This window comes from Acipenser ruthenus, chromosome 27 (assembly GCF_902713425.1).
Source record: "Acipenser ruthenus chromosome 27, fAciRut3.2 maternal haplotype, whole genome shotgun sequence".
NCBI lineage: Eukaryota > Metazoa > Chordata > Actinopteri > Acipenseriformes > Acipenseridae > Acipenser > Acipenser ruthenus.
In genome coordinates, this window is record NC_081215.1 from 2,076,147 (window position 1) to 2,088,270 (window position 12,124).

The window sequence follows — 12,124 nt, forward strand, 5'->3', positions numbered from 1 at the left end:
GAAACAGAAAGGTAATTAGTATGTGCACAGTGTATACAACACTAGAACATGAAACTTAAAGAAAGGAGCATTCAATTGAGCCACAATGCTTGACGCATTTCAATAAAACACAGTAATTCAACTAATTGCTGCGGGTGGTTAACTTCAACTTCAGTGATCCTGGCTCGCAATGAATTCCCTAGTGAAGTCTGCAAAGTGAATCTAATGTTATTAAATTACTGGTGGTGTCGTAGATCTTAAATTAGCATCCAAAAAAGTTATAATTTTAGATTACATATTAGATCAACGTGTCAATTTTATACACAATCCAAATTCACCGATTACATCTGTACGAACACGCGGGGATAATATTTATATAATTACTGGGGCACACACAGCTCAAGTTCAGATACATGTACTTTCATGTCGCCAGGCGGATTTTTTTTTCTAATTGGTAAAATCTTGCACTTTTAAGACGATCCCTTGCTTGCATAACACAAAGAAATTCCCCCAAAACATTCTTTTTTTAAAATCTAGAATGTCGACAATTTTCTTATAATGTATAACACCACAAAGTTTGCGGTTTCTAGAAGCGTTTGATAGTAGAATTGTATATAAAAAAAACATGTTCTAATTGTATTTGGTAGTCCGCAGTTATTTGCAAAATTGGTTTCGTTTTTACAAACCCATACTATGCCTACGCCATTATGTAGAGAGAAGCATTGCAAGAACACAACAATAAAATAATACAAAGTACCATACTTACTAGAAATGAAGACAGCATAGTTCTAAGAATAACATCTATTATTTTTCATATTCAAGCAGCCAACGTAAAATATTTAAACTTGTTAAATTGCAGCAAAGACTTCTACTAGGCGTTGCACTGGAACGGAAGTGTAAAGGGGCGTTCCTCTAAGAGTATACTTCCTCTGTGGTGCGCATCACAGATTGGTTGATTGGTGCTCAGAGTTCAGTTCGATTTTCAAAGACCTCGTTCCATTCCTCTTTTTATGAAAACAAAGATCTTCATCGTAGTATCTGGCGAACAATACTACTAGGACTACTCACACAGTACAGGGAAAAGTCATGTGGCTAGTACTACTAGAAATAACAAGCATTTGCGAGTAACTTCATTTTGGTTAGATAATGCCACACACTATCCCATGGTAAGGATCTTAAACAGTTAAAAAAAAAAACAAAAAAACATTAAATACCTTAACAGGTGCTATCTGTTTCCCCGTATGATAGTGTCTTTTTTTTTTTTTTGCAAACCACAAACGCGCTGTTTAGTTAGAGGAAGTTTCCTTTGAGCAAATCCACAGGCTGTAGATTTGATTGATTACTACAGAGACTGGTGGCGTGTCCAATGTGTTCTGTACAGTTTCAGACTCATCATCGCTGAAGTCTTGCTATTGTTGTGTGTATTGCAACTCGCAATAGTGATGCTAACTGAAATCAAAGAATGCAGCCCGATAAGGACAGGGCATGTTTAAATATATTACATTATTACTGTCAAGATGAAATCATACCAGAGAAATTAAAAACAATAACAAAAAAATACTGCCTCCCCTTTCTGTAAAATTGATTCAATTTATTTCCATCAACCCCTTCACTGAATTTTGTATTTAAAATTTTCATTCTGCATTAAAATGTCTTCCAATTAAACTTTAATCACAGATCATACAATTGACGTCATTGATAGCTGTATTTGGACTTAAGGGCTAGATTTTCTTTCATAGAACATTTGATAAATGATCAAATATTTATGTGAAAAGGTTTATTTCTAAATAGTTGGCAGCATTGATGATGGTGGACAGTCATGCAATTACACATGGATGCTTGAGGGAGCACCCTCACTGGGGCATGACTGCTTACAATGAGTCGTGTTGTTGTACTATGTGTGTGAGAGAGAGAGAGAGAGAGAGAGAGAGAGAGAGAGAGAGAGAGAGAGAGAGAGAGAGAGAGAGAGAGAGAGAGAGAGAGAGAGAGAGAGAGAGAGAGAGAGAGAGAGAGAGAGAGAGAGAGAGAGACTTGAGTTGGTGTTTTTATTGTTGCAGTATGAAGCCGTGTTAGTTTAATTCCGTGTGCAGTTTAGCTACGGAACGGTATATTGCATAATAACAGTAATAATTAAAACCCTAAATATTTAACGTCGAGAAAATAAATGAAAAACTTGCATGTTTGTAGGTACTATTACGCCTTGTTAAAAATACTGTGTGCGCGAGTGCACAGTATAAAAAAGAAACAAATAACTTAAATAAGGCTTTATATGTGATGTTTTATAGATGTAACTATTTAAAGATATGTTATAAAAAGAAACGGCACTAAATTGTTTGTTTAATTAAGGCTGTTAAAATGTGGGCGTGGCTAGCTCTTTAAAAGGCTGCCTGTCTGTAAGGGGGGATGAGTTGAGAGGACTGACCAGTATGTGAATCAGTGCTTAACATTACTTAAAAGAAAATAAATGCTTGTACCTGAAAAACAAAAGAAGGAAAGCTGTAGGATAATTTTACAAATTCACCAGCTTATATTCTCTCCGGACCTCATTTTCAAAAGCCAATTGCCGACAGACTTAAGAAGTGAGTTTATTTGGTTATTAAACCAGATTCCATATTAGCGAAATCAGGGGGTCAGTTTCACAAAGCACTGCTAGCAATCTTATTTTTAGCTGTTTAAAAAAAAACAAAACACTTAGCAAGTCTGTATGATTAAAGGATACATGTGTTATTTTGTTTAATTGTATGGAAGTGAATGTGATTTAGCAGACTGCTAGAACTGCTCTGTGAAAGAAGCACCAGGGGCTCGTTTCTATATTGAGAGATTGTAAGTTCAAATAGGATAGGTCTTTCTACTAGCTGTCACCTGCTCTATCGATCAGATCACCTTTTATTTCAATCATTATCACTGCTATTTCAATCAGTTATCACTATTTCATTATCACTGCTATTTCAATCAATTATCACTGCTATTTCAATCAGCATCACTGTTATTTCAATCATTATCACTGCTGTTTCAATCAGCATCACTGCTATTTCAATCAGTTATCACTGCTATTTCAATCAATTATCACTGCTATTTCAATCAGCTTCACTGCTATTTCATTATCACTGCTATTTCAATCAGCATCACTGATATTTCATTATCACTGCTATTTCAATCAGCATCACTGATATTTCAATCAGCATCACTGCTATTTCAATCAGCATCACTGATATTTCATTATCACTGCTATTTCATTATCACTGCTATTTCAATCAGCATCACTGATATTTCATTATCACTGCTATTTCAATCAGCATCACTAATATTTCAATCAGCATCACTGCTATTTCAATCAGCATCACTGATATTTCATTATCACTGCTATTTCAATCAGCTATCACTGTTATTTTGATCAAGTATCACCTGTTTCTATATTCCAGTCGAATCATAGTTGGTGTCGTGTTTCAATGACAGACAGGCAAGCAAATTGTACCGATGTCTGAAAATACATGAAATCATGTCAAAGATACTGCACACACATCTTCCGACGCCCTCTAAACCAGAGTCCATATTAGCGAAATCAGGGGTCAGATTCACAGAGCACTGCTAGCACTTAGGCAGCTAGCTAGCAAGCTATAGTATTTTCTAGCAATACATAAATGAGCCCCTGGGACTTGTTTCACAAAGCAGTTCTAGCAGTCTGCTAAATCACTTCCATAAAATTCAACAAAATAACACCTTTAACTCATAATTGGTGACACACAATTTAAACTTAAAAAAAAAAAAAAAAAAAAAGTTCTTAATTATTGGAATCATAAGGTACTCATTTTAAAATTCAATGACAAACGTTTGGTCTTTGGAGACATTGAAAAGACTTCCAGTCAAAACATGTCATTAAATTTCTTTTAGTATTTCTCTTGAGTGCTGAATAGTTCAGGATGATCGATGTAGACAGAACAGCTTTTGAAACATATGGAATCCATTAATACATGCCCTTACAGAATGTGGCAAGACAAAAGCCCTGCTTATGTAAATGAGTGTAAGGTTAAATCTTTTTTTTTTAATTTTTCTGTTTTTATGTTTAATAAATGTGTGCTTTGCACTTCAAACTGCAGCTTCTTGACTCGGCGTCTCCTTCCTGTCGGTAACAGCTTGGGCCATGACGCTACCCTTACACTTATTTACAAAAGCTGGGCCTTTGACCTGCCACACAGATAAGAACTGAAAATGTCTTCTCTTATATCCTGTTATCACATATATTTTTCTCTGTTTATGGTTGTATAAATCAGATGTACTGTTATTTCACAAGAATTCATGCAATTGTTATTATGTATTTACAATATATGTACGATATGTATCTTCAAGTTGTATCCACAAATTCAAAAAAATATATATTAAAAAATCTACAAATATCCGCAGCATTTCTTCCCCCAGCATTGTTAATGCATATTCCATTTTGTTCTTGTTTATCTTCAAAAATCTCAAAAGTAGTAAGCAGACATGCCGATTTGGATGAAGAACAATTAAATTAACTGGAAGATAGCAAAACAGAAAAAAAATACCAAAACAAAAATAAATACAAAAATCGCTGTCTTTTCAGGGCTGGCTGAAACTATTTATTATTATTTTTTAGCTCAGTGTCGTCTCAACTCCGCCCCCTGGTGTATCTTTTCAATGGCAATGTACAATTCACACAAAAATCAAAAATAAAGATTTACAGTAATTCGTTCTTGAAAAAAAAATCATATTTAAGAACATCAACAAATTATCCACAGCATTTCTTCCCCCAGCATTGTTAATGCATATTCCAATTTGTTCTTGTTTATCTTCAAGCCAATCCCTGGCTCATGTGTATCAGTCACTAGTGATGCTGCTGTCTGACTCCCAGTCAACTGCATCTGCCATGATATCTAGATACAACTTCCACACACAACTCAACAGCTTCATCTCATCCTGACTGTATGTGAAGATATGACTGGTCCATGATGCCACATCCTGTAGAGTCCAGGCTGGTCACTGTGTTAATGCTGCAGGGGGTCATCCACAGATGAGTTGCTATTAAAAACATGTCTTTAGAACAAAAACAGGGAAAGCGATCCAAGTGAAGATACATTCTTGGTCATTTCACTGCTCCTGAACTTGTCTGTCTGCACGTTCCCGAATCTCTTCTTACGTCGTTGTATCCACATTGCTGTCTGTTAAATATAGAAGAAAAACATTTTGAAATTGAGTTTTATGAATGCTGTTACATTTCAATACCATCTGCTCTATGTCATCTTCTTACACAACTAACTCCTGTAAACTAACTAATGAACTATGATATCATTGTATAATCTTTCCTGAGGTGTGCATGCATGGGGTTATTATGAAGGAAGTATAAAGGCAAAGGTATTAAATAAACCTATTGCAACTGCAAGAAGCCAGCAAGGGGTTGGGTTGGTAATTTAGCCCATATAGACGCCAATTCATTATCCAAAACCTAGGATTTTGATTAGAACAGTTTTGCTCCCATTAACCAAAAATAAACATAATTTATGAATTCTCAATTAAGGATACTTACTGTTGCTGTGTGTCTGAGCAGTAGATGGTATTTGTGAGTTCCGGGTTCGTGAGCTGCTCATTAGTTTGCCTTGCAATGGTGCTGCCCACAGCGTTATCAGAAGATGATTCCTCTGATGAAGTTCCATGTCCAGATGTGTTTTCATTACTTACAGCTACACAGTCTGTACCATTGGTCATACGCACAGCTGTGTATGTTCCCTGCATTTCCAAAAGAGCAATCAGTTAGAAGGGTTGCCTGAGCCTGCAATCTAATCTCATTACGTTTCTATGACATGTATGTATGTGAACAACTTAGATCAGGGGCAGGCAACTGCAATCCTAGGGAGTTATTCCATTCTAGGTTTAATAGGTATAATGCATTCATGATAAATAATGTGCTTTAGGACCTTGACAGTTGTGTAATTAGTTGAATTTAATCATTAAGGTTGAAATAAAGACGTGGGCGTGAATTTGCTTGAAGTTTGAGCCGCTGTATCTGTATCTGCTATACTTTATAATGGCTAGGGCACAGCCATCATTCAGATTCAATGCAGGTCCTGGAGCGGAAGGGTCACAGTATCTCTCTGCTGTTTTAGATAATACAATATAAATACATTTACTGTACCTTTCCTTTTTCTGTTTCCATGTTATCACCTAAAAAAAAACAACCTTGAATTAGTACAGATATCTGCACGATTCCTCAACAAACGAGACACTTCAACTAAAGGAAATGGGAGGGCCATTCCTACACACGTCATCAGAATTCATCAGCAGCAATGGCATTGTGCACTTGGAGTCCTGGGCAGTTGTTTGCAACCTCAGAACTTTGCTCCAATCCAATCCTCAATCAATACATTGACTGTGCTGAAATCAATACAATAATGATGGACCTGGTTGGAAGCGAGTCTTGTAATGGAATGGATTGGAAAGCTAAGGATTTCTTCTTTGTAAACTGGCCAGCATCACAAAACCAAAACAGAAACACTATATGATCCCACTGCAAAGGTAAGCTTTTAAATAGAAAATAGAAAACACAAATAGCCTACTGACCTTTATTCTTGTTCATGTGTTTGTAAACCAATGCTCCTATTAGTGCCAATGCACCTATTAGTGCAATAACTCCAACAACGGTCCAGGCTCTGACATCAGTGTCAGCAGACGGGTGTTTGCACTCAGCATCCGAGGCAGGGGTTCCTGGCTTTGCTAGTCCCTCAGATTGACAACTACCAGGAGAAAGAAACAAGGGTTCCAGAGCTGTGGAATGGAATGCACTTCCACATAATCACTGTGATGATTGACATCAATCTCTCTGCTTCTACAACTACTGTACAGGACATGGTGTTTCTGACCAGCCATAACCCCAGGAGATGTATATACTTTTATATATGCAGAGTTGATTACATGTTGTAGTTTTTAAATAAAGAAATTCACAAGAACACTTGGTCATCTGTATTTTTTATATCATTTACAGAAGAGGTCCAATTAAGGACAATGTAAATGACTGGATTTTCTTTTTTAAACAGCAATGTGATGTAATGAAATGGTAAAGCACTCACTCAGTATGTGGTGCACACGTTTCTAATGAACCATCTGAATATGTCTTATCAGGACAGTCCTCACATTCTGTGTCTGCAATACTGGACCCTGGAAAACAGACAATCAGCCCATGACCGCACTGTGCATACTGTTATATGATGTTAAACATTGCACACAGACAGTATGCATAGAGGAATGACGCACCTTTCTTTTTGATATATTGTCCTGGAGAACAGCTTCTGTGTTTTTGGCAGGTTTTGCATCCAGAGGACGATGAATCCAAACAGTGAAAGCCATCAATACATGTGCAGATAGTATCTGAGAAAACTGTGCAATCCCGGACTACTGTCAACCCCATTTCTGTATAAAAATAACACATCAAATGCAGTGTTAGTCTTACTGACTTGCTTGGCAAGAATATATTGCTTAAAAAGTATTTAAATAACTCATGACTTAAATATTGTATGTCTTTGAATACCTCTGTATGATGTCTTTAAACACTACAAGAAGAAATAGAACTTTGGTTTGATCCAGTTGATCTATTTCTACAGAATATCACCCATAAAATCAAAGACCCTCAGTGTCGAGGAGCTTGAGAATCATTTTATTATCTTGAGTAAAGAGTTGTAACATGTAGAAAGACTGTCTTATATTGTATATGCCTGTATATTTAATAACCAAATTGTTTATTATTCTCAAGTAGTACAACCACATCTATATTTCTGGCAGCATTTAAAGAAATAAAGGTAGAGAATATTCTTGTTAGAAACACAGTCTTTACCTGAGTCACATAGTTTGCAGTCCTGACATCGGTCTAGGCTGTTTGGTTTCTCAGTATAGGTGGAATCCATACAGGGGATGCATGATGTGCTGGAGTCCGCGGTACAATGCCGATAAACTCGCATTCCTGGTACAAAATGCAACAAACAATTAGTTTCCAAGCTTGAACAAAATGTATCATGGGCTGTCCGTTTTACACTACACTACACACCACACTTTGCTAGCAGTACACAATTGCAAATATATAGTAATAAAAAAGCAAAAAGACAAACTACCAACTAACAGGAGTCGAAAAAAAACTGCCATACCTAAATTTGTTTATTTAGTGTTTAGTTTTTTTTTGGTCCAGCCACTGTATCTTAAAGTAGTTATACAACAGCAATCACTTTGCCTTTAAAATGTATGGGCTTGCTAGTAGTTGTTTCTTATTTGGGTTAGAATTGTAGTGCAGGTTCTCTTTTGAGAAAAACAATAGCTTTGATAATCCAGCCCAAATGATTTTAGGTATACATATTTCTTTTTTCAACATGCTGGCTGACACAATAACATCCTGGCCTTACTTATTAGAAATGGGTCTTTTTATTATTCATGGTAGCCATGCAATGTTAAAGTAAACGCCCATATCCAAGCTAAAGCAATACTGCATTAAGATTCAGTGTAAAGAGTTTGGATTGTCTGCCTACCTGCTTGGCACATTGGGCAGCACTGTCCATTCATATTATATTCTGCTTCGTCACAAGCATTTATTTTTGGAACAAATACCAATAGCAATATACAATGTACTTTGACCTAAAACACACACAAAAAAGGTTATATTTTAGTAAGGAAAAAAAACAACTTGGTGTTAATTGTACATTATTGAAACAAACATTAGCCCAGTGTCTCATGAACACAGTCTGAAAAGATCAGTTGTTTTCAACATTTGCTTACAAAAGTTTACCGTTATATTTTTGCATGGCATTTTTGCAGTTTTCCCATGCTTTTCCTATGGTTACACGATGCATTTACCCTGGTTTGCCATGTTTTTAATATGCTTCACCATGCCTCGTTATTCTTTACAGTGCTTACCTATGTTTCATTATGCTTTCATACACTTTCCTATGCTTTTACTATGGTAAACTTCAGGGTTATGATATTATATTGACCTTAAACCAGCAAATATCTCAACACTAGATTTTTATTTTGTAATGTATTTTGTTTATACCTATTTCCTCGTGCTTGGATAAGTACGTGTCATTTAAACTAGCTACACATTGAATTATTTGTAACCTTTAGAAAGTTCTTACCAGTCCTCTTAAAAAGATGTCCCGTGGAACAAGGGCTCTGTTTCGTGGAGCTCTCACAAACATTCTTGTTTCGTTTTGTGTAGAAATATCACCGCTGCCAGAGGCTGAATTTGTGCTGTTTGTGCAGTTTCTAGTCATCACCTGTGTGGATAAAACACATCTCATAAGATATAAAACTTATACTAAATCTTTCTTTCTATCTAATTAATAAATACAATACATAATATTGTTTGTGTATTACATTGTAATAGTAGCCTCCTGTCACGTGATAAATAACTAGGAGTGTAAGGACGCAATGTAAATTTTTCCCTTTTGGTCAAGGATAGTTAAAAGTTGTTGTTGTCACTGCAGGACGCTAGAGGGAGCTCTATACACTGTAACACATTCATAATACAAATATCAATTACTGTTAGCAAACTAATATCGACTTATACTGAACCTGGTAAAACACAAGGCAGGATTATATTACAATTTGAGTTATATGGTAAATTGACTTCGTTCGTTTTTGTATTTAATTATTCAGCTAAAAATAAACACTAGAGTGAGCTTGATCGTTGTACTTACACAGAGTGAGCTTGATCGTGCCAGGGGGTCCAAGTAAACCTCTCAAAACGAACACCTCTGCAGACAGGAATTCACGTAAACAGTGTATTCTGATAAAAGCGCGTTGGTTCAAAAAGTTAATGTATTTTCTTAGCAGCTGAAGCTGTTATGCTCCTTGTTGATGCCAAAGTCCAGACAACAAGATTCATAAAATATAATGGAGTCAGAATTGGTACCGTCGTGTTATTATTTCCCCCCCCCCCCCCCCCCGAGACACCATAATGAAAAATAAATAGAAAAAGACGATTCATGTATATTTATATATATAAAAAAAAAAAATCTTATATAATCAGTATAAAACAAGTCGACCAATTCTAGTTTGAGGACCGATTACAGTAACGAATGCAACGATCTAACCAGTGAACTGTTAGATTTTACTGACGTTTTCCCCTCGCTCCTCCCTCAACCCTTCCACGCATCCTGCAGTCCCTGTTTCCTCATAAACTCAACAGAACCGCAGTTTATCACTAGCAGGTACGGTATTTGAAAGGGCTAACAAGTGTACCAATTGATTACAAATTCAAACAATCAGGTATTGAGGTATTATTGTAAAGCAACTAGACTTACAGCTATTTATATTAAAGATAAATAAATAAACACTGTACATATTTTCACAACCAGTTTCGTACACTAATACACATGATTAAAACGCTGTCATTATTATTATTAATCCTATGTGCAACACTCCCTCCCTCGCCCTTCTCATATATTGAATGGTTTGGTCCAGAATTAACTCACTGTCCTATTGCAAGCGCTTAAGAGCGAACGAGACTGAGGTTTTGAAACGGAAGTGCATCCGTTTGCAAAATAAGATGTGTAAGGCCACAGGTACCCTTTATTTGTTTGTTGCGATTGAGTTTTATCTTTTAAATAAATGTTTAGCTTATTTTATCAATGTTATTTCTTATGTATGGGTCTAAAATAAGAACTGGCCCAATTATGACATCTAATTGTAAAGCGTTAATACAGGTTCCCTTCTTATTCACACCTGTTGTTCCAGACCAGGTACGCTATATTCAAACTTTTTTCATCATTTATCATTAAGGAATTCTTATTGTATTATTTGCTTATTTGTATGGGTTTTACACGTGTATATCTCCATATATTAATAGGAGCAAAACAGCTCAATATTCTACACGTGAAGTACGGAAGCGGTGCTGTCCCTGCCCAAGAGAGGGGGGGTCGGCGCCTCACCGCGACCCACCGGCACTACACCCCTGTATGGTGCTCACTGAAAGTACAGTTGACATAAAATATGGCACTTGTAATATAGTTCTATGTAACTTTTGCCTGTTTAAATCAACATAGTTTTGATGTTATTGACTGAAAATGTGCGCTAAAAGTCGGATCTTGAAAAGTCCGCGGCTTTCCTCGTGTTTTGTGGGATTAAGTTCCTGGCTGGGAAAAGGCATTGAGCTGGACTGGGAGTGGAGGTAGGTATCTATGCGTAGGGGGATTGAAAGGGAACTTTAAAAAAAAATGTAATCTTCAAAATCCCCACGAATTCAAGAAGTGTAAACATGAAGTACCCTTTTTAATGGAACTGGAAGTATTTCCCCATGTGATTGATTTATTCTCACATTTAATTATCATATATGTTCTTCTTTATTTTAATTTTGCTTGCTTTTTTGTAATTTTGTGTTTTATCATTCTTATTAATTCCCTGTTGCCTTCAATTGTTTTATTATTATTATTATTATTATTATTATTATTATTATTATTATTATTATTTTGTAATGTGTACTGCTTCTTGATATTACATACTTCTTTCTATTTTTAAAGGCCATGTAAAGCGTTTTGAGATACTGTGCTATGATAGAAATTGAAATATAACCTCTTTTTACTGTAATCTGACCCCTGAAAGTTGTTTTCTGACTCTAGCGAATGACTCAGGAGTATCCCTCTAGCCTGCGGAAGATGAGCTGGCAGCCCCTGATATGAAAGCATGCGATAGCATCTGAAAGTGGAAGTGATACGCAGCCTTGAGAATAATATTTCATAAAGTAATAAAGATGATTTTCACAGTGCAGCACAGCCTGACAGCTGATTCACAAAGCGCTTTTTGATCATCTCTTTCACTGTCTTTCATTTCCTGCTTGTCTGGTTTTTCCTGTTCCCTTATCTTTTTGTGATGTTTGCTGTCATTCCGAGTGGGTCTCAGTGCAATTAAATATTGTGTTTGTGTCAGTGTGAAGGAGCTTTCACCCCAAGTTCTGAAGTTGATCATGATCCAGGAGACTTGTTCTCCCAGAAAATAAATTCAGCGCTACACTGGGTGCTCTTTCTTCAAATTTCCCTTCATTGCATTAAAAATGCACATTACATTCCCCTGGTGATCTGCCATGATCTTCACTGTCATAGCAGCCTCTTAATGAGAAGTAAAAGATGCTAAGTTGTTTTGTGGTTATGCCCCAAAC

General features: G+C 36.2%; 3 protein-coding genes across 3 annotated transcripts in view; all 3 read right to left on the reverse strand.

Annotated features, from left to right (window-relative positions):
* Positions 1–915, reverse strand: part of LOC131696644 (tumor necrosis factor receptor superfamily member 14-like) — a 33,343-nt gene extending 32,428 nt beyond the window's left edge. Inside the window, exon 1 of the mRNA XM_059001880.1 lies at positions 746–915. Within this exon, the coding sequence (XP_058857863.1) occupies positions 746–763 (18 nt within the window). The 5' untranslated portion in view covers positions 764–915. The remainder of the gene's footprint in view (positions 1–745) is intronic.
* Positions 1–12,124, reverse strand: part of LOC117425015 (tumor necrosis factor receptor superfamily member 14-like) — a 45,199-nt gene that overhangs the window by 24,074 nt on the left and 9,001 nt on the right. The gene's annotated exons all lie outside the window — the stretch shown is intronic.
* Positions 2,056–9,900, reverse strand: LOC117963586 (tumor necrosis factor receptor superfamily member 14-like). The gene is made up of 10 exons (XM_059001867.1): positions 9,669–9,900; positions 9,105–9,245; positions 8,502–8,607; positions 7,820–7,945; positions 7,243–7,398; positions 7,059–7,146; positions 6,553–6,725; positions 6,128–6,156; positions 5,522–5,721; positions 2,056–5,156 (listed from the first exon to the last, which is right to left on the reverse strand). The coding sequence occupies exons 2-10, from the start codon at positions 9,240–9,242 to the stop codon at positions 5,081–5,083; spliced, it is 1,092 nt and encodes a 363-aa protein (XP_058857850.1). The 5' UTR covers positions 9,243–9,245; positions 9,669–9,900; the 3' UTR covers positions 2,056–5,080.

Bases quoted from the DNA above. Each gene is read 5' to 3' on its own strand.
- LOC117963586 (XM_059001867.1), bottom strand. From the start codon at position 9,242: ATGACTAGAAACTGCACAAACAGCACAAATTCAGCCTCTGGCAGCGGT. The intron at 8,608-9,104 runs GTAAGAACTTTC...TGTGTGTTTTAG, and splicing joins ACATCTTTTTAAGAGGACTG to GTCAAAGTACATTGTATATT. The intron at 5,157-5,521 runs GTAAGTATCCTT...TATATTTAACAG, and splicing joins TGCTCAGACACACAGCAACA to ACAGCAATGTGGATACAACG.